The sequence below is a fragment of the Physcomitrium patens genome, chromosome 3 (genome assembly GCF_059467195.1).
Source record: "Physcomitrium patens ecotype Gransden chromosome 3, ASM5946719v1, whole genome shotgun sequence".
Classification (NCBI taxonomy): Eukaryota; Viridiplantae; Streptophyta; class Bryopsida; order Funariales; family Funariaceae; genus Physcomitrium; species Physcomitrium patens.
Genome location: NC_143412.1, coordinates 1,376,836 through 1,402,669, shown reverse-complemented (window position 1 = coordinate 1,402,669; position 25,834 = coordinate 1,376,836). Strand labels below are relative to the sequence as shown.

Genomic DNA, 25,834 nt, shown 5'->3' with positions numbered 1-25,834 from the left:
TACTTTATTTTTTTAAGAAAAATTATGAAAAATATTTTTTGGCTCATCAACATATCTTTCAAAAAATTCTTCATTTGATTCACACTTTTTGTGACAATGACACGAAAACATCTAGTATATATACAAATGCTCTCGCACATATGCATACACACAAATAGACATACACAAAGAGACAGATATGTATGTTTATGCATGTCTCTATATCTATATATATATATATATATTTATAAATTTCAGATTGTTTCCTTTGAAGGATGTTTGAGCTCCCAAGATCTATGTGACATACGATTCTCGAGGTTATGAGCTGGAAAATGCTAATATCCTCATGTTTGGGTTTCCGAAATGCTGCCAGTGGCTGTCACAAGACTGACTAAACCCGCGTGACCGTGTGATTAACAGTTCTCAAACCATCTAGAAACACGATTTATGCGCATTCGTGCAGATTCCAGATTCACTAGCACATTAACCCACACCTGCAGGCCTCACGGAATCGATCCCTGTAATAACTTACCAACGAACACAACCCTTGGCAATCAGACCCAACTGACAAGATTATTGCAAAACGTGAAATCCACGCTCGGAACTTCACCGACGCGTGGTGGGTGTAGGATTTTCCATAGTCGAAAATTCGACGCCGAGGTTACTGCCAGAGCAAGATATCAACCCGGGAGGATTCCGTGGTTTTTGTTTTGTATGTATATATATATATATATATAGTTTTCTTTTTTCTTTTTACTTTTTTCCAGGCCTGTTTTTGTTTCATTATCGATTACGACGTCGACTGACGGACAAACCAAGCTTGTCCCTGGCCTAGTAGCAAATGTGACCCGCAGCAGAGCACCAGCTGTAGAAGGCAGCGCAAGATGCCAATGATTCCCCATCAGGGCGATGAGACAATGGCCTCATTGGACGATGACGCCCTTGTCAGGCTGGGACGCATCCGGAATCGACGTTACACCAGATCTCTGCAGCAGCAACAGCATCAGCCTGTGCAAAACCCATGGGACCCAACACTCACTCACTCACTGCAGATCCGGAGAAGGATGGGGCTGGCTGGCCGACTGGCTGGCTGTAGCACCATGGACGACGCAGACAGCTCGCGAGCGAGAGCGCTTCTCCTGCTTCTGCTGCCGATGGCCATGGCAATCACACCAGGACTGCAACGCGCCGCAAACATCTGCGGATCTGCTTCTTATTCACAACTTATGAATGGAATGGAATGGAGTGGAATGAATGAACTCACATTACACTTGCGGTTCTTCGCCACTCATCTCCACAACCCTCCTCATCTACCCACCACGAGTTTTTAGGGTTTCTTCACGTTTAGCGTTGTCTAAAGAATGTACGTTTTTGAAGGGGATTGAGCAAGTTTCGTGTTCTTTGTATGCAATTACAAAACAAAAATAAGCAGGAAAAAAGAAAGAGAAGAAGTAGAAGAAGAATAGAGAGAGAATGAAAATATTTTCAAAAAATAAAATTAGTAGTATTTTTTAGAAGGAAGTGAAGGTAATAAAATAAAATAAAATAATAAAATAACAAATACCAATACCAACTTTTTAAGTTTTATTTTTGAAGGAAGTGAAAAGTCAAGAATAAAAAAGGTATTTTTCATGTAATTGTTGTTGTTAAGGTATCAAGTTGTTAAGTTGTCAATATTATGGATTAAAAAATAAGAGAATAAATAAATAAAATATATAGAAAGATATTGCTACTTATGTAATATGCCTAGTGTATGTAATGTGTAGTTAAAAAGATAGCACTTTTTATTTTTTTTAATGAAGTTTTCAGATTTTGTTCATACTAAAATCTCAAATATTATAAAATTCAAGTTTTGTAAATTGTAGCAAAATTTTTCCGATTTTTTAAAAATTTAGATCTAAATAGTTCATATTTTTTGTATTTTAAATCTTAATTGAATATGTATTTTATTATTTAAAACTTCAATAAAAAGCATAAAAATTAACTATCATATGTTTATTTTTACTTTATAAGAACACTTACTATTAAGTTATTAAAACAAAAACACAAAAGGTAATCAGAATCATACATAACTTAAGCCAACCATCTACTTCTCAAAATTTATTTTAAAATAAATATAAGTTGAAAGAAAACTTACATAAGACATGTAAGTTTGTTAGATTTTTTTTTATTAAGTTTTTTTTTAAGAATATTAGAACAAAAATCATTGCGTAGATAAAGTATACAAAAATATGTACTATCTTATAGAATAAAAAGAGACAAAGAATTATAAACATAAATTATTTAATAAGACATATAATGAGATAAATTTATAAAAAAAATTAAAAATAATAATTTTTAGAAATTTAATTTAATTTATAAAACATTGATGATTTTTTATAATCAAATTTATATAATGTAAAAGATATAAATCTAGAAAAAAACTTAAAAGATAGTACATTCAAGCAATATTAAAGAAGAAATAGATATAAAATAAATTAAAATAACTAAAATTTCTATTTAAAAATATCAAGCTAAAAAATCTTAAACTAAGATTAGAATTCAAAAAAGGCATTAGTAAGACTAAACATGGTCTCATTCTTATCTTCATATATAAGATAGCCTACCTATTCTTGACCACCCCTCTATTTTCAATCTGTAGAATAGAATATTTTTGCAATATTATGCATCCTATTTATGATGGGTAGAGGTGAAAAACATATAAAACTCAGTGTACTTGAAATAGGTATGCATAAACTATCAAAATTTAATTGTGTATTAATAGAATTGTACATATGAAACAGCTGATTATGGATTGATGACTCATTATTTTCTTCTCTTGCTTTGATTGAGAAGCATGGTGGTAATCTTTGGATTTGCATGGGCAACATGTCAAAAATCCAAAAAACTTTAGTTAGAAATGAAATATTAATCATTCTTATCTTCTCCTCATTTGCAATTCAATTGCAATTGCAAAGCATGGAATATAAGATTGTTCAATTTTTGAAATATGATTGTATTGCATTAGAGAGGAGGAGAAGAGAGAGAGAGAGAGAGGGTGTCAAATTTTTTGTTGGCTTCATAGTTAAATCAAAGGTGCAAGATAAGCAAGTATCAAATTATATTATACATGTTGCAACTAAGTGTAGGGAGGTTTCAAATTCTACTTCACAGTCGCTTATTTAGCATACATGGTTGCCAAATTTGGATCTAGACCACATATGCCTTTGCTAAGTATTAATCTACAACATGTACTTTTGCCATGGCTGTACAATAATCTAGCAAACGGCTTACAGCCAAGCATTTTACTGCAACTCCCAACACACATAAAGTAGTGATGTATTTTAGTGCACCCTCTAACATACAGCTTGCAATAGTGCATTTAATTGCAACCTTTAACATATGGCTCAAAGCTCATGAGCAACACTCATTTTTTGTTTGGAAGTCTGTTTCAAAATTATGTCACTCTTATATAATCTATACTCCAATTGCAATAGTCATCCATCCACTCAAACCTCACACAATTGCAATACATTTTGATACTATACATAAGGTCTATGCAATCCAATGGCAAAGAGAGATCTTAAAGGAGTCATTAAAGTAGGGCCAAAAGATAAGATGTGTGAGCTAGGGTTTGGAGGTAAGCAAAAATAAAGAAGAATGGTTGCAAAAATCTCACTTGAAGATGATGGATTTCTTACAATTGAATTTTATCTATATGTTAATATTCATAGGAGCACAAAATTACATAAAACTTAATGGCATAATTACATACCACACTTCTTGATTACAAAAAAAGAAGATTCTTGATTTTGTAATCCATCAATGGTCGAAATTAGGTTGACTTATATGTTGGATTGGATCAATGAAAATCTTTAGCTAAAACAATAATTTAAATTCCATTTTTGAGCCAAATTGTGTGAAAACACTTAGAATCTTCTTAATTTCTATTTTCATATATATATATATATATATATATATATATATATAAATATATATTTACATTTTATATATTTATAAAAAATATGCTGAAATACTTAAGTTATTGAAAATGATTTAACTACCTTATTAGTTACTAAGAAGGTTTTAAAGAAACTTCCTAAAGAACACAAGACTTGTGGCCTAAGCATGGAGTTGTAAGTTGCTTCTATTGTAGCTTCTAAAAAAGATAAAATTTATTAGATAGATTCTAATAGCCACATGGCATATTTGTATAAATCTAATGTCCTAATCCACTATTATGAAACTTCTTCAATGCTTGTTAAGGATGAAATTATCTTCTAAACATAATCTATCTACTTTTATTTGCTTTGATTTATTTAATTTAGACATTTGTTACATAATAAATACAAAAGATTTAAAGTTTATTATTACCAAGTACTTTTTTGAAATATTTAAAATTTATTAAAAGAAATAATTTACTTTGAAATTTGAGAAAATAAACAAAAGCATGTTTTTTACCTTATCTTTAGTAACACATTAGTTACATGGCTAAAATTATTTTCATAAACTTATTAAGTCAATATAAAGAAAAAAAATAAAAAATTATTCAAAAAAAATAATGGAGTCATTTTCTTTAAATAGATTTTAAAATACTATAATAATAATTATTATATTGGTCTTATCTTTTTATTTTTTATATCAAAAATAAGATTATATCAAATTCCATATTAATTAATTTTGATTTTATAAAAATCATTCTATCAATGACATAAAACTAGAAAAAACCTAAAAGACAATATATTTAGATGTCACTAAAGAAAAAAGAAGAATAAAAATTTAGAAGATGGAAAAAAATTAAAATAACCACTATGAAATATAAAGATGCTATACAATCTTGAACTAAGATTTGAATACAAGAAAGATATTGACAAGATTGCATTAGTCTTGCTTCCATATATACTACCTAAAAATATAGTCTAGTGGAAGCTTCATTGGCACTGCAACGTTTGTAATCCAAACTTCAAGTTGCAGGTTGCTTTCAATACAACTTTTTTAAAGTAAAAAACTTTTGAAACAAGTCTATATATTTGTAAAAGTCTATATATCTAATTTGTGTCTAAGAATTGTATAACCCTAAAAATGTACACCTGCTCCAAGAACCCAGCACCTCCTTCAGTAAAACAAACATGGCTGATCATGCTTCAAAATCCCAAAACCATGAGAAAATAATACACGAGAGTGAGTGAATTAGGGTTTGTGTGTGTTGAGAGTGTCTAGTAGTGACTCCGGTATTGAGCTCCACAGCGAGGGCACATGACGCGATTCTTGTATTGCCAGAACACCGGGATGAAGCAGAAGCGGTACGTGTCTCGCACCTCCACGTCGTTCAGCATGGCGCCGCAGTTGCCGCACACGCCATAGACTGGGCGGCTGGCTACCACGTCGCGTTGTTCATCGCACACGAAGAAGCAAAACATGGTGCCAAGGAGAGATGGTGGATGTGTTATGCGTTCACGACTTCGCTGACTTGACTCCGCGCACACGTTGTTGGAACAGATGAAGGGGTTCGGAAGCCGAATTATCTGCGAAATCGAAGACGATCACCTTGAGGAAACAGAAACACGATGAACCCGATCTGACGCTGATTGTTTGAAAGGCTCTATCTCCCACTAATTTCAGACTGGAACACAAGGAAGCCTACGGTCGAATTCGCAACAACCAATTCCCTTACTAACCTAAGCTGATCCTATTCGTGTTTTGTGAGCAGAGATGGTTTCCAGAATCCAGCGTTAACGATTGCTACCAGGTTTCACTGCCACCAACAGTCATGAGAAGATTTCAGCAGAAACTAGGTTTAGACACCGATCGACCAGTTCGATTGGGTAGATTCTGCGTTGATTGTATCGAATGAGGAAGACGACGATGAGGACTGCAACTGGGTCTGGATTTCGAACCTGCAAGGGTTTCTCAAAACCAACTGCCGTGCTGTACGCCAATAAATTGCGCAACTGTGGAACCAGGGATGGGAAGCCATTGAAGAAGAGCGGGTCGAGAGACTCCAGCTTTGGTTGACGAGTCCACCGAATACGTGTCGAGAATCTTCTCCTCACCCTCCTGACCGCAACATCTGGGCCGCTCATCGCAATTCTTAGTTTGGACAGTGCGGCGTTACATGCGCGTGATCCTTCGCCCACACGGCTGCCGCATATCTGGCAAGAATTATCCGTATCCTTCCAGAAACCACTAGATGGAACGAGGAAACTTTAAAAATACGTCAAACTGTCCACAGTTTCCCTTGATCGCCAGAAAAAGAGACGGTGTTGCCCCAGCCCGACAGCGAAGAAGCTCTAAAGATCGCCGGATCGCGTTCGGTTGCCAATGCACATGCGGGTACACGACACTGTGAGAAAACACGTCGACCAGTTCACAATCAAGTTGTTAATGACTGTACATGATTTCATGATTTTCATTTTTTATATTGTAGTTCAGTATTAAATCGATTCAATAAGCTTTTGAACAGTCTTCTAAATTTGGACCTTATTTTACTAATTTTTTCGAAGTATATCAATCTGAGTAACTTCAAATGCAACCAATGATAATGGTATAATGGTTCAAAATTAATGAGACGTAAGACAAATGTAACCCGTCAGATAAGTTATGTTTCAGCAATCTAGTTTTATTTTTATTCGTATCAGAATATTAGGCAAATGAGTTAGAAAATTCATGTACGGCTTGTCAAAGATCACAAGTAGAGGAAGCAGCGGTGGGGCGACCCATTGCACTCCTCCTCCAGGATCTCGTAGTTGCAAGAATACCTTCAAAGTGCTCGTCCTTGAACCACTCGGCGCCAGTGTAAAATCCAGGTACATGGTTGAGGTGCCGAGTTCCATGATTGGGAAGAGTGATCTCTGAGACTCCGATATGTTAAGCCGATTCAGCTGCACATATGCTCTTTGGTAAGGCACGGGAATCCTCACATGTGACATGAATAGCCAGAAGCTCAATCGGTGTACAAAGGTGAGTCGCTGTGAACTCTAATTCTAAACTGAACACAGAAGAAGAAAATAATGCGCGGGATTAAATTTGCCAAATAAATCAATACTCAAAAGAAACTGTGAAGAATTGAACAATTGAAGAAAGGAGATTAATCATTATATTATCACTAGATTCAGCCGTGAGAAACCGCCTCACATGCACAGGGAGTTCGGCGATGTTTTGCAACTGCTTCAAGCTCTTCTATGTTATTTCGCCTTAATGCGGTGATGATACGATTGATAAATGTATAATCGGTATGCTCGAAGAATCCTCTCAATTCTTACTCTGAAAATGGTTCATTCAAATTCAGCTAAAATTATTTTGTACCTAAATCTGTCGGAATGGCTGTCACATGAAGATGAATTCCCTCTCGTCTCTTCATTATTTCAGTTCTGAATAGATTTCTGGACATTGAGAAGCTGCTTAGGAACAGATCTAGGAGGTAATGGGCTTAGTATATTCATCCCCTGTTCTGCCCTTCGCATCGACGCATGGTGATGTTCCTACCTGTGTACATCTTTTCAAGCAAAGAATAGAGCCGATCTTAACTTCGCATCGTCTTTCGCACTGCTAGCGACGGCAATGTAGTGGAAATTGAACCCCCTTTTTCTCAACCGCTTGCGGGCTATCCAGAACAGGTGGTTTTCTTTTCGTCCCTGATTCTACGCAACTCTCCTTTATTTTGCATCGGACATTCTATCATAAAAGTCGTGATGATAGGTGTAGTGTCCCCCTCAAACTAGCTCCAGGAAGCGTCCTATCTGTGGTGGGCGAAAGCCTCTCTCGAAATTCTCTTCTGATTTTAATTCTATTGGATCATAATGACAACTTCGAATTTTGCATTGTGAGGATGAGTACGAGCTCTAAACCTTACGAACATGGCACTCGTTCAACACCAATAAGGCAATCAAATCCGAACCGCATCATTCTAACCATCATTGTCCGGACATCGATGACGACGTGCCATAAAACCAAAACTCACCCTTCTGCTTGACTTCGCCAGGTGAGAAGGCGGCCTACTCTTGACAACTTCGAAAACGGCAGCGCAAGTCCAAATCACTGATATCTCTATTTCCTCAATCACTTGATAATAACATACGCCAATCACTATTGATGCAGGAACAATGGCTTAAATTTCGGGGTTCATTTCGTGAATGAACCCGATTCGTGGTAAAACCCTCTACATTTATTGTCATAAACGTGAGGAAATTTTCTTCTACATCGATCTGGACAATATGGAATGCTTCACGGTGAGCCGTAGAGCAGATGGATCCAGTGGAACAGGGTGGTAATCGGCCGCTGCCCCACACCCACAGACCCCAGGCAGCAAGGAGCAGCACTTCGAAGCCTCGTCTGGCTGTCTTGAAGATTCTTTCATCGCTCTTGAAGCAGTCGCCACTTCCGAGACAAATGTAACCAGTTCATGGACTACAATGCTCGACAATCGCGACGTTTTCTACTGCTGACCTCGCTCAGACTTACAACTTGGCTGGGAATCGATTCCACCCTCAAAGATCAAAGCTGTGTCTGTCTTCCACAAGAATCAAATACTGTTCGAAGGTGAAGTGGATGAACTCATTATCTGCTTCAGTGCCACCTGTCGTCTGCCCCTCAATGGCTCGCCTGCGAGCCACTTGGGGGATTCCACTCTCATCGTCTTCAAGCTTGGAAGCTTTTTGAATACTGGTTCACACTCGGTCACTGTTCTTCTAAGCTCGCTTTCCACATTTGCAGAATCGGTTGCAGCATCCAGTTCTTGCGAGCGTGTGGGCGAGGTCTCGTTTCCTCGGCAGGTATCAGAACTAGGGGTGCAGCTCCAAACAGTCTTCCGCCGCATTAGCTGAAATGTTTTATCCGAGCGCTTGTCAATCTGGCACGACACTTCTCCGGTACTGTGGATGAAAGGCTCTGAGGAGCAACTTGCGGAGCTGAAGCGACCGAGGTCAATTATATCAGGCTCTCCGTCACCGAGGGGATGGTTGCTGGGACTTATGGAGCTCGACGTGGATCGCATGAGCTGCTTCCACTTGCACGACTTGGACTTAGTTGCCTTTGCTGGTGGTGTCCTTGGCGCTTGCGACTTCATCCTCCGTAGCTTCTCCCTGGGGTCCAGTTCCCTCGGTGGCTCAACCTTCTTAGGCCGCCGCTCCGCCTTCTTTTGTCGCACTTGGCCCATGCAATTCACAACTGGAGAGGTAGGTTCCTCGAGATCCAGATCCCCATCACTGTGAGGTTGTTGGTAGTGGTGAACAATAGCCTCGTCCATGAAAGAAGATTTGATATTTGCAGTACCGTTCGTGCGAGGCGCTGCTATGGGTCCACTCCTAGACGGTGGTGTGCTGGGTTCCAAATCCGGAACCGCCTGCCCATCCAAATGCAAGCAGGCCGGCCAACAATCAGGCCGACAACAGCGTGGTCACGATCGAAAGTGCAAATATTCAGTCTAAAGGAGAATGCTTCAGTTTGCGGAAAACGGGAGTGAAGCAGAGCCATACCAGGTTCAGAGTACTGTGCCGGAAGCACGTGAAGACTCCATGGCCTGGACGATGATGCTTGGGTGTCCCTAGCTGCGTCGATCTTGATTTTTCGAGAATTTCGAATCCAGCATAAGGTGAAAAGCAGCTCTCTTTTTGCCTTGTTAAAGAACTGCCAAACCCCAACCCAACTCCTAGCTCCGTCTCTCCCTGCCAGCATCTCGCGTTTGTTGAGTCTTCCATGCCCATCAGTGCCGCCAAGGTGGAATATTCAGAAGTCCTAATCTCGGTGCTCTCGAGAATTCGCTCACTCACTTCTGGCTTCCTAATCTCGTTCGTCATTGCAGGATTTAATGTATATTTCAAATCCAGGAAACAAAATTAAGAAAAAATGCACACAACTATGTAAGCTGTTGGCACCAGTAGTAAGAAGCCCTAAATACCTCCTTCATCTCCAAATGTGGAACTACACTGAAACCTTTCAGAATTGAGCGTTGCCGTTATCCGTCACGAACTCAAAGCTTAGAAAGAACCACTAACATTAGGCTTCCCCAAGCAGTTGCATCTCTACACCTCGACGACTTAGGAATTCGCCAGTCCCAGTGCACCGGAAACAAAGTGCGACAAAGGTGCTCGCAAATGGCTCGCGTCCTCCCAGTAAAGATACGCAAACCATAGCTAGCCATATAGGCGGTGAGAATAGCAACCCGTACTGATTCTTACGAGAAGCAAAACAAAATCCCTCTCGTTGTTGAAACTACATTTCGTCTTCTTCTCCGACTCATTCCGTGTACTTTTGTTTCACTGACTAGTAAATGTGTCGAAGGAAGCTCGCCCCTGATGAACAGAAACCTCACCCTTGGCATGAGCTTTACCAAACTTCGAAATCGTGGAAAACACTCTTCCTAAGACGGGCTACAGACGAAATCTCACAACGTATCCAGAGAGACGAGTCCGAAAACTCTCAGCAACCTGAGAATCGATCACGGTGTAATTCAAGCCTGTCGATGAATGGCATCACCACCCACTTCAATACCCACAGCAATGCTATTTCATGAAAGACACCAGTTCCCTACCACTGCTGTCCTGGTTGCATCCTCGCAACGTAGACGCCGCTACCAACCTAATCCTCTTCCTGCAAAGTATTACAAGAAACATTTCACGAAAAAGGCAGACTCACAACCGAGGGCACCCAGAGCCTGACAGCAGATGAGTTACCTTCGCGTCGTCACGATTCCCCCTCCATTTGGTGCGCCGACCATGGATCCATCCACCCCAACAGCTCTCAAATCTCACCACCAAGGCATCCTGAGGGACAATCTCGACAATCACATGAGAGGATGCAGAATCTTCCGCGTCGCTGAGACTAGACTCGACCTTGGAAGCTAATCCCCGGAGACAGAGAAGCAGTGGGCAAGATTCAGATTAGAGGTCGCGAACACAGCTTAAGGACATGATGCGGTCAACGCTATAGGAACCAACCCTGCAATCAATCAAGCACCTCGTCGTCGCCCACTAGACCATACGACTGCAACCATAGGGGTCTTTTCATGAGACAAGACGGGATGCGTGCCCGAGATCGAGGCGCATGGCACGGCCATGGACTCCCAAAACTCTTGGGAATTACAACCACTGCCATGAGTAAAAGCTGTGCTGTAGATCTTCTTCAACCAGGAAATCATGCCACTGTCGATTCACGGTGATGTGCCAAACTACCTCATGACTCCATATCTCCCCAACTTCGATGCCCAGGAGCAGCGATCTGCTCCCACAACGACCATGCAAATATATCGAATTAAGCCCAACTCCGCCTACGACAAAATCCGATTGCTACTTTTAGCCGGAGCACTGACATCGCCGGTTGACTGCGGTGTACTTCCTGTTCGGATACCGCCGTGATCGAGGCAGTCTCTCCCGAATTTTCTTCACCGCATTCTGGATTCGGCACAGTGCCTGCCAACTCTCCCCGCTACCTCCAAATATAGCCCCCCGATTTTTAAACGCAATGAAGCATTTCGCTGATGATGCCGAAAATAGGTTATGGAAACCCCCCCCCCCCCCCCCCCCACCTCCAGGTTTAGCGTCATATCCAGCTACGGTACTTTTTCCACCTCAATAAAGTCGGCGACTTCTTCCTTTGTTCGTCCCTCGATCGTTCGTTCGTTCGTTCCCCAAGTGCCTCAAACCCAGCTGGCGCTTCACCCACTTCTGCCAGTCCCACGTGGCTACAAAGACCTTGCATAATGGAGGGGGTTGTGGGGGTTGGATCAAGGCCAGGCTGGCGTGGAGGACATTGACAGCTGTCGATCTCCGTGAGGTCAGACCTCTGAGCGGCTTATGTGGCAAGCAGGTTTTGTCCACGTGCACCATGGGTTTGCACAGGCTCTGCATGGGGGAGAGGGAGTTTGGATGGGTGTTTGTGAAGGGGATGATAGCACTTGCTTGGCTTGATTTGAGGGTTACATTCCTTATTATAATGAATGTTTTGTTGGGTTCTTATGGGCCAAGCCCAAAATATATATCTATCTATTATGTATAAGATAATTTGGGTATAACACAAAGCGACAAAAAGTCTTTTGATTGGCCATGAAGAAGGGAACTTGGAGAAGTCAAGGAACAAGGGAACATAGGAACATACAAACCCATGAATTAAGAAATATGAGAGCCATGGAACCAGGGAATGTGAGAAGATACAAACCAAGGAATCTAGAAATGTGAGAACCTTGGACCATGGAAACATAGAAGTGTGGATGAATGAAGAAATGAATGGATGTGCCTGAGAATGTAATGCCTAATGGCATAGGTTTATGCTTATATATATATAGGGGAATGTTAAATAGACCTAGGTTTTTACTAAATCAACCTACCCATAATAAAAAAAAAACATAGTAATCATGATGAATGTGGTTGGATTTCATTGGTTTCAGATCTAGTAGTGGAGAAATAAATCTAGAGGTCATTTTTATTTTTCTTTTTATGATGGTAAAGATGGGTGGATCAATTTAGTAAAAGTCTAGGTCTATTTAGCATATATATATATATATATATATATATATAAGTAGAAAATATTTTTATTGTTTATTTTGAATCTTTTTGCAAAGTAATGTGTTTTCACAAAATCTCATAATAATGAAAATTTATTTGGAGATCTATTTGAAATTGCATGTGCTACTTTCTTAAAAAAGTAGTGGCAAGAGAATACCAATAGGCTTTTAAACTTGTATGCATGCTATGTTATCAAGACAATTGTATAACAAGCAAACCAACATACCTATTGCCTATGAAAATAGAATAAAATAAAGTAGTACTACACTTAATCAAATAAACTATTTTTAGATTATATTAGATTTCTAAATATTACGATAATCTATAACTTTCTCAAGCTTTTGGCAGCTACTTGGAATGCTTTTGTTTTATTTTGTTTTGTTTTTTTTTGTTTTTTTTTTCATCTTATTTTTTTGTTTTGTGCTGGCCAATTCTAATTAGGATATTCTACATATACGAAATATTGTTTTACTTTTGAAATTTTTACTTTTATTGTAAAATTTAATTTTAAATAATTTCTTATTATATGTAAAATACTATTTTGCAAACATAAAAAACTTTAACCAATTCAAAGGTAATCTAGTCATTATATTTTTATACCTAATTCTTTTTAATACTACAAAATTAAAGAATTATATTACAAGTGGTGCCTTTTTAAGTTAGGCAAGGATCTTTTGGACTTAACAAGTCAACTTACTAGCTTGTATGAGTCACAAAATAATAAGTGAATAATACTAAGTATAAAAAATCATTATTTATTGTATTAAAACAGTACACGGTATAAAGTTAGTTTCTAAATTTGCAAATACATTCAAAGAAAAAAATTAAAAATATCATTATTTTTGTTATCTAATTTCTGTATTTTTTATAACATAAACTGATATAAAATATAATATAAAATAATAAAATTTAAAAACCAAAAATTATTCTTGTTAATATTAAACTAATCTAGAATCAATTTAATTAAATTCACACGTGTATGTTTATTGAGTTCTAATATATATATATATATACAAAAAAAATCTTGATTTTCCTCTTTTTTTCCTTGTTCCTATCCCCCCCCTTTTTCCTCTTTTATCATTACAATATATATATATATATATATATATATAGCATATAAAAATGAAACCCCATGAGCACCACATGTGGAAGTCCAATGTGGTCAACATAAAACCACTGATGGTGAAGAAGTAATAACAGACCATGACTGAGAATTTTGTACAAGCCCTAAAGCTTGACAAAGCTCTCAGTCCAACTGCATGAATATCAAGGTCCAATCTTAAGAAAAGGGAGGGAGGGGAACCTATAGTACACAGACACAGTGTACCAACATTTCAATGCAACAGCACCAAAGTCAGAAACCCACACAATATATTCTAGAAAAAGGGCATGGCAGTGGGGCTGATTGATGATGGGGAGGCAATTCCCCACAGTATATGATTTCATGAGGGATATGCGTCCAAGAATATCATATGGTTGTTGAAACATGCTCCATCTCAGTACTTCCAACAGTGGCCAAGTACAAGCAACAACAAATTATATATATATATATATATATATAAATAGACAATCAGTCTAGGCTCTACACTGTCAATAGTCTAAATCATTCTGATAACTTTAGAACTGTTACTTGCTAGCTCTTCATAGTGAAGGGATAAAAAAGCACTGTGTACTGGTTTCACTTGATCTCATTACTCAAGCATTTCTAGTTGTGTAGGATTTGTACAGTGAAGTGGAAAATGCGAATCAAGTGCAGTTTTTTCTTTTCTTCTTCAGTTAAAAACTCGCTCAAAGCACGCCTTGCTCTGGTGCAGTCACTTTCTATCGGGGGGAATTATTATTAGTATTATTATTTTATTTTTTTTGGTTTTTTTTTAAGTATGTAGACTTGGCAAGTCAAGCTTGGAAATCTGGCCCAGAACGGACGTTGCCATTTGTTAGAAGGAGGTGCGATCTGGTACAAAAGTTCTGGATCGAGCCCCACACAGGCGTGGAGTCAGAGTCTGTCCAGGATTTCTGTGCTTTACCCACATCTACAGTTAGATTTGATAAAAATAAAAATAAAAAAAAACAAAAAAAACAAAAAATTCTACGAAATTAACTCACAATTCCTTTGCTACTGCAGAAATGGATGTGTTTCACCCGCAGAATTGTTGAATCCAGTGGTCATGTTGAAAAAGGCAGTGTCGGCGAAGTGGTGAACGAAGACCATTTTGGTTGTTGGTCTACAAGCTACAGCAGAGCACTAAATTAAAGCAATTCTGTGAAACCACTAATTTATTGTAGCAATATCAGACACGAATATAACATTCATGCAGCTTTTCAGTACCTCTAGATTTCTTTCATTTTTGGACTTCCCCCATCAGCATTAATGCAACGACTTGCATCGATGGACGCGGAACATGAAGTGTGCATGAAAACTAGTTTTGTCAGAGTAGGGAAGAGATAGTAGCTGGGAGGAGGGGATCTGATGCAGTGGTCTATGATCTCGTTGATCCTTTCTTTACTCCGTATTCCCGTTTTAACCCATTTCACAAGGTTTGTTCCCTCACTAAAAGAATGATCCGTGGGTTACTTGCTGCTAATCAGCTCAAGAAGAACGACGTCAAAGCTGTAAACACAACCTTTTAGCCGATTCATTAAAACATATTCTTAATGGAAGAAAATATCCTTAAGATTGATGCATAGGTCAGCAAGAAGTCTTAATACAATGACGACATCAAGTGGAATGCATGGATTACCAATTTGAACAGACATTTAAAATTGCAAACTTTGTGCTGAACCCTACGGTGTTACAAGGTGCGTATTTTTACACGTTCTAATCATGTACACGAACGCATGTCTAGAAATTCGAGGCATCTGGTTGTGCCAAAGGAGGCGATAAATCAGAGGGAGAGAAAACATGAAGCCTATCAGGCGCAATGTAACCCATGGGAACCTGCAAAATAAGGCGTGTATAAGCTTAGAGTTTCATAGCTGCGCAGAGCTTGGGTCGATCCTCAACCAAATTCTCCAGTCGAGAGTAACTCCCAACTTCATGTGCAAAATCTCACCTTTGGCCGTGAATTCGTAAACTAGCAGCTTTGAGTTGTAATTGCTGCCATGAATCCAAGTTTCGTAACCAGAGTAGAAAGTTGTAATTTATTAGCTTTTGAAGCGAGTGAGGAGAGCATGGTAGTTCAAATGACATCCATTTTTGCCTGAAATATTAAGTTCCTTCATCGTGGACTTCCTCAGACCCACCTCTTCCAATAGCATCACTCTCGTTCCAGACTGCGAACTCATCCTCTGCACTGTGAAGCCGTTTCGTGCCATGAACTATTGCTTCGCTCCCCATGGTTGCGAAAATGGCTTGTCCTTCCTGATGATGCAACATCATTCAAAGACAAACATTATTGCTGCTGTTGAGAAGATTTCCACAACAACTCACATCATCTTGCTGTTGTCGAACTGGGGTGCCGACAAGCTGGATCACTAACCCTTGGAAAACGATCCGTGAAGGTATCGTTAATTGGCATTGCCGATGGTGTTTAATGCAGATCTGGTGGCATAATTCTGTTTAAATTCGTCGCAGACGTCAGCCACTGGGGTATACTTCCCACAAATTTATTTTCGGAGAGACCGAATCTCAAAAAAACATTCGTTATGTATCCGAAATCCTGTAGAATACTGTCATCCAGCATGCAGTGCCACAAACAAATCATCTCGAAATTCTGGAGAGGCCTTCAAGCGAAGTATTTCCAGTGTTCAAGCTTGTGGGGTTCTTCAGCTCACTTGAGCAAGCTTCCGAACAGTAGTTTCGATGTTCAAAGCCATCTTCAGCATGTCATACTAATCACATCTTAGCCCAGCAAGTCCAGCAGTTTGCCTAGCTAGCACAACATTCTCGTAAAAACAGCATGATACTAAGAACTTCGCATCATACTCCCGAGACCTGGTTTAGACAACATACGCGACTGCAAGTGTGTCCGGCGACAACCACGTTCTGTCGACTCAACACAGATCCGCAGTTGTAAGTTAGAAAGCTGCACCATATTTGAGCTCCAAAAAGTGGATTGAACTTAATGACAGAGAAGACGAAGAGAAGAGGGCAGAGTTGCATTACCATGCTTGCAGTTTCATGTGCACATGGAAAACCTAAGATTCTTCACTTCATAGCTCCTTGTCTCTCTGCTCTTTTCACATACTTTGACCACAGCTCAGGTTTGACGGTGAACTTGCAGCTATGTCGAAACCTAATCACTAAGAAAGAAATGAAGGTGAAGCAAACGAAGTTGGGTTACCTAGCTTACCGAGTTAGCACTAATAAAACCCACACATATAAAACCCTAAACTTGTGTGCATAGCTGTGCTCACAGTATGTGAAAAGAGCAGGGACAACTATGTACATGTTTAAAATGTAAGAAGAAGAATTATTTCTTTTTAGCTTTTCAAATACTAGTTTTCATTGTTTTAAAAAGAAAATTTAAGAATTATTATTATTATTATTATTATTATTTGTATTTATGAATTTATAAATGCTTACAGTTTTCAAACAACTAGTAACTTTTGCTTTGAAGAAACTTAAGGTTTTTATTTTTTATGGATTTCTTTAACTGTAGATTAGATTTTCTATCGATAAATAATGATTGATTCCAATAAATTTATAATTGTTGTATTTTTTTTATTAATTTAATTATTTAAGATGTTTTTAATGTATTTCTTTTTTTGCAATTAAACTCATGAAATTGTTTTTAATGACATTCTTTGATTTTATGCAATTGATGTCATTTTTGTTAAATGCTACATTTTTTTAGAATCAATACAAGCACTTAGAATGGCACATAGAACTTGAAGAGCTTATAATATTTCTACTCATGACATGCCAAGTAATTGTGCTATGAATAGAAAAAAAATGCATTGAGAAAATATATTTAAAAAAAATCTATGTTAACCAATGATTAAATAATAAATTAAAAACTTCTTAAAGCTCATTGTTATCCTTTTATTAAAAAAAAGATGGTTATTTTTAATGACAATACATACTTATCTTCATCACCTTTTATTTCATTTATAAAAGAAAAAAAATCTTATTTATACATAAAAAATACAACTTAAGGAGGAAAATTTAGATAGAACACAAAATTCATGCTCTCCTTCTTATGCCTTCAATTAATATTCTCTAAAAATTATGTTCCATCTTCTTTCTATACTACTAAGAAGTTATATTCTTCAATATTTTTTTTATTGGCACTTTCTTCTTGACTCTCTATTCTTTTTCAAACTTTCACTCACTAACTTGAAAACCATAAAAGTAGATAAATAGGTTAAAAAAATGTATTTAGAAAATGGTAAAGTCAATAAGAGAGTACTAATATAAAATCTACTACAAGATACAAATTATTAATTATAAAAGAGAAAGATGACCTTCATTTATAAGAATTTTAACTTTTGGCATGAAGAATAAGTTTAAAAGTAATGAGTTTAATTTAAAGTTTGCATCTAAAATTGTTGTTATTTTTATTTTTGTTGGTTTATTTACTTGTTTATTTGTTTATTTATTTATTTTATTTGTAAAAAAGAAATAATGATAAAAGATGAATAATATAATCTATTAATGCTATTCACATCTATAAAATTCTCCCAAATTTTGATTGTGCCATAATAATTTGATTTTATCTTTTTTTCTTATTTTTGAAATACCTTTTATAAATACATCTATTTATAATATTCTATATTAATTTTTTAAATTTTTATTAAATTTATTAAATTTTCATATTTGATTGCAAAATTAATGCATAAATAAATAATATAATTATTTATTTATTTTTAATTTTTTTTGCTAAAGTGTCTTACAATGCTTTTGTCTAATGTAGTGTATTATTATGTTGCATGCATTTTAAATGTGTTATAAGACAACATTATACAATACAAAGAGTCTAAGAATAAAAGTAGTATAATGTATAGAATTTGAAAATGTTTTGGTATTGAATGTGTTACAATATTAAATTGTATTCTTGTCATATGACTAACATAAATGACGAAGTCTAAGAATGCTTCTCCAATTATTTATGTCTTTTGCCACAATCTAATATATAGTCAAGATTACATACCTTTATACTTTGAAATACATACAATGCTCCTACATAAATGACATTAATGCAAAATTGTAAATAGACTTATCTAGAAGTTGAAGACAATATAGATTGTCCAAGTAGACATTGTTAGACAATGACTCTTGTATAGAATCTTAACCTTGGTCATAATAGATTGCATCTTTGTTTGTACAATTGATAAAATAAATACAGATATATGAGCTATTAGATTCTCTCTACTTTAATTAAATCAAAGTTTGTAATCCAACACGAACACCATCTAGGAGTGGATCAATAGCAACTCCAACCAAATATTATATTACAAGATAGATTATTTATATAGAAATTTTAAGGCAATATTTTTAATTATATTTTTTAGACAAAGTTAAAGAGCATTATCAAATCCAATCATCTTTATTATCATCAACATTCTCTAATGAATTATCCAATTAATATTAATTCAATACTTGCTAGATTATAATAATTAAATATAGTATAATTTAAAAAATATTTGTACTTATTTTAAGCAATACTTGATCATAATTTTTAAATGCAAGTTATTATATATACTTGTATACTTATATAATTTTTTTTAATCTAAAGAATATTTAATGTTCTAATTTATTAATTTACAAGATTTTTCAACTATATTATGAGATTAAAAAAACTAAAATCTACTATTTGAAATCATGTCTAATTTTTATAACTATTTCTTAATTTTTATCAAAAATATTTTATATTAAATTTTGATTAAGTAGACCATGCAAGTTGTAACAAGTTGTTATAATCTATGCTATATATTTGAATTAAATCTTTTAGCATAGCTTAGTAGAATTCTTTATAGATATATATATATTTTTATATAAGAATAATAATTTTCAATCAACACTATTTCAAAATATTAATATTTATCTTATATAAAGATTTAAAAATAAGATTATGGTCAATTAAAATAAAAAATTATAAATGATAAGTGAATAATAAAATATCGATAGATATACTTTTTTATTAAAAAATATTCTATATATATATATATATATATATATATATATATATATATTTGCACATGTGTAAATCTTTTATCACAAAGAATATTTCAATTATTTAATATAGAGTTAAGTTTAAATTGGACTAAAAAGTAAAGTAGAATACTTTTCAATAGTTGTTGGATATTATTTACTAAAATAAAATAAAATTTAAAAATTATGTTTCTAATACATATTTTTGTTTTTTTTATTATTTAAAAATTTTATTTACTAAGAAATAGTTAAGATGCAATAGGTTAGTTTTATTACTTATTATGTGTTTCATTTAGGATTCTATAATAGCCACTGTAAGAGTTTGAATAATTAAATTTATCTCAAGTTGGTTTGAGTACAATTATATATTTACATGCTTATTGATATAGGCACATATATAGAAAATACTCTTCATAAAGCAAAATACATGTAAAAATTCATATATATATATATATATATATATATATACATTCTATTTAGTTTTGTATCAATTATTCAACACACTAATAACATTGACCTTGGTAAATAAGGTAAAAAAAATAATCACTACTAAATATTGCAAAGAGCAACAACACATACTTCTTTCCAAGAATTTCTCAAACAAGAGTCAAAACCCATAAATGTTTCTCATAAAAACTAAAATATAAATTACAACAATAACTTTAATACACAAAATCTATATACAGACTTTATTGTGATTTATTGCACCACAAATACAAAAATGATACGGAGCCCCTTTCTTGCAATGCAATAAAAACCCATTATATATATATATATATATAGACACACACAAACATACGTAGAATTATGTGAGTAGAATGCAGTGATAATGAAGTGCATGGACAGCAACTCAAGACATGCAGCTTGTGTATCAAGTGCTTGAATCACCGATCCATGTCACAGCCGCCTAAGTAAACGACCACGGAAGAAAGGAAGAAAGAAAGAAAGGAAGAGACCCCACAGCACATAACGTAACAGAACAGAACAGAACATCAGCGTTGGAATAAGACCATCGCTTATCGATGCATTCATTCTCTTTTTAGTTTTTCTCACACCAGATTTGCATTTGACATGGTACCCACCTCCACAATTGCATACACAACACACTTTGATGCATATCTCTCTCTCTCTCATGAGGTTTTCGTAGCGTTGTTGTATTGGGGGATCCTTTGCTTTGCTGCAGGGAGCATGGAGATTTGTCCTGCATTTGGGTTTGCATGGCTGGATTGTAGCTTGGAGGATGCTTTCATCGATGGCTGGATTGTGGTTGAGGACTTTCGGTTGGTTTCATGGAGTTCAGAGCGTTGAGCGTTGAGATTTGGCATTCCAAGTTGCAGCGGGAGTTCGTGGTGATGTGGTTTTGAATGCGAGCTAATCTTTGCAAGAATTTGGTTAAGGTTATGAGAAGCTGGTTGTGGACGTTAGCACTGTGGAGCGTTATGATGTTGTTGGGAAGGGTGAGCAAGACATGGAGCGTTGTTTGTTTGTTTCGGTGATCGTTTCGATGTCTCTGTGAATCCGTTTCGAATGATGTGGCTGCTGCTCGGCGCTTCGTCCCCAAAATGTTGTGTATGGCACTTGCAGTTGGCGCTAATTTTCTTGCGGTCGTGTGGGTCTTTCTCAATTCCCTTGACAGCCAGGTTGCGATGGATCTTGTTCGATGCTTTAGGCGCGGTTTTTGATCATCGGGGTCGATTTCTTTTGTGCTTTCTTTAACGAGAGTACTTCCAAGTGTATTGCGCTGTGTGGATACCAGTTAGTTGTGATTGGTTCCCTGCTTATGGATTCCAGCAATCTCGTTCATCAATCCATTGGCCTTGTTCTTTCCTTTGAAGAACAGTTTGATTCTAATTCTTGTACACAGCAGCTTTCCTCGCGTATGATCCCGCATTGAATTTAAGAGGCCTGTGAGTCACCTTTGGGTTTCAGACTAGGTTACTATCACAGAATGAATCAAGTGATACTCAAAATTTTCTGAAATTCTCTAAGTGTGGTTGACTTAAGTAATTTTTTTTAAAATTTGGTTTTCAGATCAGGGCACGGTGAACAAGTAGAAAACATCCTCATAAAGTGTTTTCTGTACTGGTGTTTTCTGGAGAGTTGTAGTTCAAGTACTCTGTGTGGTAAATCCAGTGGCAGGGTTTACAGCCTTTCTTTAGGAACTTTTTAAGCATCAGCAGACCACCTTTGGAGGTCAAGGTGCAGCCCTTTGTGTCATGCTACTCGTATTTTTGTTACCATCGGAATTCAATTTCATAATCCAGCGTCTGTTTCTGTTCTTTCCACAAATACAGAAGATTATTGACTCCCAGATCTTTCAATTCCTTCATACTCGTGTCGTTGCTTTTGCAGAATGAGGAAATGATCACTTTGTCGAGACTGCAGTCTTCGTGGACTGAAAGGTGAAACTCAAAGACAGACTCACAGTTTCGCCAGGTACCATGATTCATGCTCGAGCAGGCAGACTGTGGGGGACAGACAGGTGCCACCTCTCTCCATCACGTAGCTTTTTGAGTCTACTGATTTGTGAGGAAGACTCGGGTATGACGGGCACACGGAGGTGATCCACTTTTTTCGCCCAAGATGGTTCAGGTGCCAGTGTGGAAAGAGGGTATGCCTGATAAACCGAAAATCTTGATCTCCCGCTTTCGCACAAAGTGTGTACTGGTTTCAATCGGCCTCGTCTTGTGGTGGTCGCTTGTTGTGGTACGTTTCTCCTATGATCGTCGGCCTCTTCCATTACAAACTTCGATAGGACAACCGTTGCGTTCTCTGCACAAAGACGACACTGAGCCAAGGGAGAGCCCAATAGGCACGAGCCAACAAGATTACTCCACAAGCGCCGAGGGTTTTTCTGGAATTGAGGTGCTGGAAAGTAATAAAACATGGCATACGAATTCAGAAGGATGTCAAGATGAAAGTAATGGGGACAAGAAACTTGATTGTGTCCTCTCTCCCGGGGAAAGAATGCCACCTGTGATTGCGGTATCGCAGTCGCACAGTGCGGAAAAACCAAGTCCATTCGTGGAGCAGCCTGTGAAGGATCTCTGCGAAGGTCGCTACGTCTACGTTTACGAGCTAGACCCTTGCTTCAACGAGGATTTCGTGACTCAATGCGAGAAAGTTCTATGGGAAACCATGTGCCCAAGCGTTACAAATGCAGGCCTCGGTCCACCGCTGGACAATATTGACGACGTGCTCTCCGACTTGGATTGGTACGCAACCAACCAGTTCATGCTCGAGCTAATTTTTCACAACAGAATGCGGCAGTACAAGTGCCTCATCAGGGATTCCAGCCGCGCAGACGCTATATTTGTACCCTTCTATGCTGGCTTGGAAATTACAACCAAATTGTGGGGAGCCAATATCGCGGAGAGAGACGATGCTCCTGAGAAGTTGCAGAGTTGGCTCGCTAATCGAGCTGAGTGGAAAAGATTTAATGGACACGATCATTTCTTGGTTGCTGGACGAATAACTTGGGATTTCCGGCGGCCGTCAGACCAGGAAACGGATTGGGGGAACAAGCTTTTCGTCTCTCCTCTAGGGGCTAATATGACCTTCCTCACAATAGAGGCAAGTACTTGGGATGATAACGATTTCGCAATTCCTTATCCGACATACTTCCATCCATCCTCTAAAACCTCCATTGTCCACTGGCAAAACAAGATGCGTGCAATCGACAGGCCATTTCTCTTCTCTTTTGTGGGGGCGCCCAGGCCGGCGCTATCGTATTCCATTCGTGGAAACATCGTCAATCAGTGCATCCACTCAAACCATTGCAGGCTCTTAGACTGCAGGGAGAATGTTTGTACCATGCCCGAGAAGGTGATGGAGGTGTTTGAGCACTCCATCTTCTGTTTGCAACCCCCTGGAGATTCTTACACGCGCCGCTCTACCTTCGACGCCATGCTTGCGGGGTGCATCCCTGTATTTTTTCACCCCTATTCCGCATATGTTCAGTATGAGTGGCATCTACCTATCAACCACTCTTCCTATTCTGTCCTGATCGATGAGAGGCTCATCTTGAACAACACCATTCGTATTGAAGAAGTGTTGCTCAAGTTTACACCTGAGCAGATTGTTAATATGAGGAGGATGGTCATTCACATACTTCCCAGAATTGTCTATGCAGATCCACGGTTACCAAGTCCTCTACCTGACGTTGAGGATGCCTTCGACATCACCTTGCAGGTAATTGGTTGTCATTAACCGTTCTCCCAGAGAATCTACGCCTCCTCATATCAGTAATTGGATTGAAGTCGTAATACACCCACTATCATTGTACAGTTTGCATGCTGAGCTTCTGACTGACGTTTATGAGTCTGGAAATTACTGTTAGATTTTAGCAGCACCTCAAAAGTCTCATTCATTTGCGCATCAAAAATCGCGTCACTTCTTAACAGCTCCACAACTACAACTATTTGCAGGCAGTGATTGAGAGGATTGCCAAGTTGAAGAGGAGTGCCAAGGATGGTAGTGGGAACCATTCAAATGCAAATTTGGATTTGCAGTTCAGAACACAGGAAAGTATGAAGGAAGAAGCGGCTTCCGAAGAAGCGGCTTCCGAAGAAGCAACCAGGAGGAGTATGAAGAATGAAGGTTATTTGAGAGACAATGACGATATTATGAACGCAAATAATTAGGGAAGTCAATTCGTCATTTACCTCCAGAACAGCCTTTCTTGTTTTGCCTACATGTGAAGACTCTTGATACTCCCGTGACCACTAGGTAACAAGTCCTACAAGATTTTACTCGTCGTTACCCTCGTGCATTCTCCATGTTTTGAATTCTACTTGGAGGAAGATTGAAAGGATTGAGGGAGAAAAAGAATTGGGAATGGGGAGCTAAAGACGAGATATCCAGTGAACTTTGTTTATCCTCCAGCAACATAACTTGCTTCTGGCTCCGCAATTGACTCAACATTAGTCACATATAGGAAAGGGGACGTTAAAAACATTCTAAAAAAATCCTTTTGGCTGTTTCGCATGTTGCCTTGGGTTTTCAATTTTCTGCGCAAGTTTCGCTAGGCCCTAGTTTAAGTTAGCAATTGATCTCGTCCAGCTTCGTGGATAATTAGCAAGGAGAGAACTACTGAGGAAATTATGCTCATATAGAGACTGTTTCTGCCTCATAAATTTGCTGTGGGAAGCCGCAAGTGCTCATGTAAAGAGCCTCACAACAATTGAAGGATCTGAGTCATTTTCTGAATGTATAAAATCACAGATTCTAAGGCGTTTGGAGAAACCTCAGTAACCCATGAATGTGCAGCTGATAGGTTGAAATCAAGGCTGAGGCCTCAACTAACAAACACATGTGCAATGGTATGACTATCCCAAATTGTGGGGCTGGGACTGCATCATTTTGATTAAATATCAAAATTGAATGTTACGAATGAGTAGTTATAGATCTTGTTGCATACATTTATTCAGTGCATGATTGAGATTTCTTGAGTTCTTTGAAAAAATGTTTCATAAAAACGAATTTCACTTGAGTTTTCTGTGATGTAGATGTTATCAGAAACATCTAATTGTATATCATGCTTAGGCAATGTATGTCTTTGTTTAAGCTGCGTATGTTGAATTTGTCTTCCATGACCAAATGACCTTCTGATGCAGCTTTTGTTACCCACATGTTTGCATGACGATATTTTGTTTTCTTTCACGTTTCATGGTACTAATAATGATTGTTAATGCAATTACATTTATTTTGCAAAATTTGCCTTATTTACATTGGTCGCCAAAATGAGATTGATGTTCTTAAATAACACATTCTAAAGATGTCTTCAACGACTCCACAATATAAAAAATAAACACTCATAGATATTGTACATCATGAACCTATACTCAAGGGTATGTACCCCTCAATTTTTTCTACACAAGCCATGACGTAAAATGGAAATTTCAAATTAAAGTGGACAATCGTTGAAAAAGATGTATCCAAAAAAACTTGCAAGATAGTGGACTGTAAATTGTTATATTAGATGTATAATGTATAATGAAGATTCAAAAGAGAAAACATGTGGAATATCTAAAAATAACCACATTGGATATCTATTAAATGATTCTTTTGCAAAAGAATTACCATTGATGCAGACTAAATCTAAAAATAGATCGAACTGCAGCAGAAAAAATAACATCTGTACCTAGAACTCAGGAATTAGCAAAATCGTTTATGACAAAGGTGAAGACATAAGTGAAGTATACCAAATGTATACACCAAAATAATCTAAAACTCATTCTTGCTCGATATGCTTGAGAACTAGAATTCTCAGTTCTATTAAAGACTT

General features: G+C 37.2%; 3 protein-coding genes across 8 annotated transcripts; 1 reads left to right on the top strand and 2 right to left on the bottom strand.

Moving 5' to 3' along the window:
• Window positions 1-4,770: 4,770 nt before the first annotated feature.
• LOC141044427 (uncharacterized) lies at window positions 4,771-6,205 on the bottom strand. Its single transcript, XM_073532809.2, has 2 exons — window positions 5,856-6,205; window positions 4,771-5,483 (listed from the first exon to the last, which is right to left on the bottom strand). The coding sequence occupies exons 1-2, from the start codon at window positions 6,039-6,041 to the stop codon at window positions 5,175-5,177; spliced, it is 495 nt and encodes a 164-aa protein (XP_073388910.1). The 5' UTR covers window positions 6,042-6,205; the 3' UTR covers window positions 4,771-5,174.
• A 1,084-nt stretch (window positions 6,206-7,289) lies between these two features.
• Window positions 7,290-11,261, bottom strand: LOC112280047 (uncharacterized). Of its 3 annotated transcripts, none has more exons than XM_024514986.3 (3): window positions 10,629-11,261; window positions 9,432-9,735; window positions 7,290-9,298 (listed from the first exon to the last, which is right to left on the bottom strand). In XM_024514986.3, the coding sequence occupies exons 1-3, from the start codon at window positions 10,670-10,672 to the stop codon at window positions 8,480-8,482; spliced, it is 1,167 nt and encodes a 388-aa protein (XP_024370754.1). In that variant the 5' UTR covers window positions 10,673-11,261; the 3' UTR covers window positions 7,290-8,479. The 3 variants fall into 3 exon arrangements, with proteins under 3 accessions (XP_024370754.1, XP_073388908.1, XP_073388909.1); XM_073532807.2 differs by having other exon boundaries at window positions 9,432-10,411; window positions 10,629-11,251; XM_073532808.2 differs by having other exon boundaries at window positions 9,432-10,247; window positions 10,629-11,251.
• Window positions 11,262-20,505: 9,244 nt separating this feature from the next.
• On the top strand, window positions 20,506-24,792 carry LOC112279603 (putative xyloglucan galactosyltransferase GT12). 4 transcript variants are annotated; one of them, XM_090248508.1, is made up of 4 exons: window positions 20,506-20,622; window positions 21,580-21,747; window positions 21,901-23,739; window positions 23,976-24,792. In XM_090248508.1, the coding sequence occupies exons 3-4, from the start codon at window positions 22,132-22,134 to the stop codon at window positions 24,189-24,191; spliced, it is 1,824 nt and encodes a 607-aa protein (XP_090104634.1). In that variant the 5' UTR covers window positions 20,506-20,622; window positions 21,580-21,747; window positions 21,901-22,131; the 3' UTR covers window positions 24,192-24,792. The 4 variants fall into 4 exon arrangements, with proteins under 4 accessions (XP_090104634.1, XP_024369985.1, XP_024369981.1 ...); XM_024514213.3 differs by having other exon boundaries at window positions 20,545-21,005; XM_024514217.3 differs by lacking the exon at window positions 21,580-21,747 and having other exon boundaries at window positions 20,519-20,622.
• The last annotated feature ends 1,042 nt before the right edge of the window (window positions 24,793-25,834 follow it).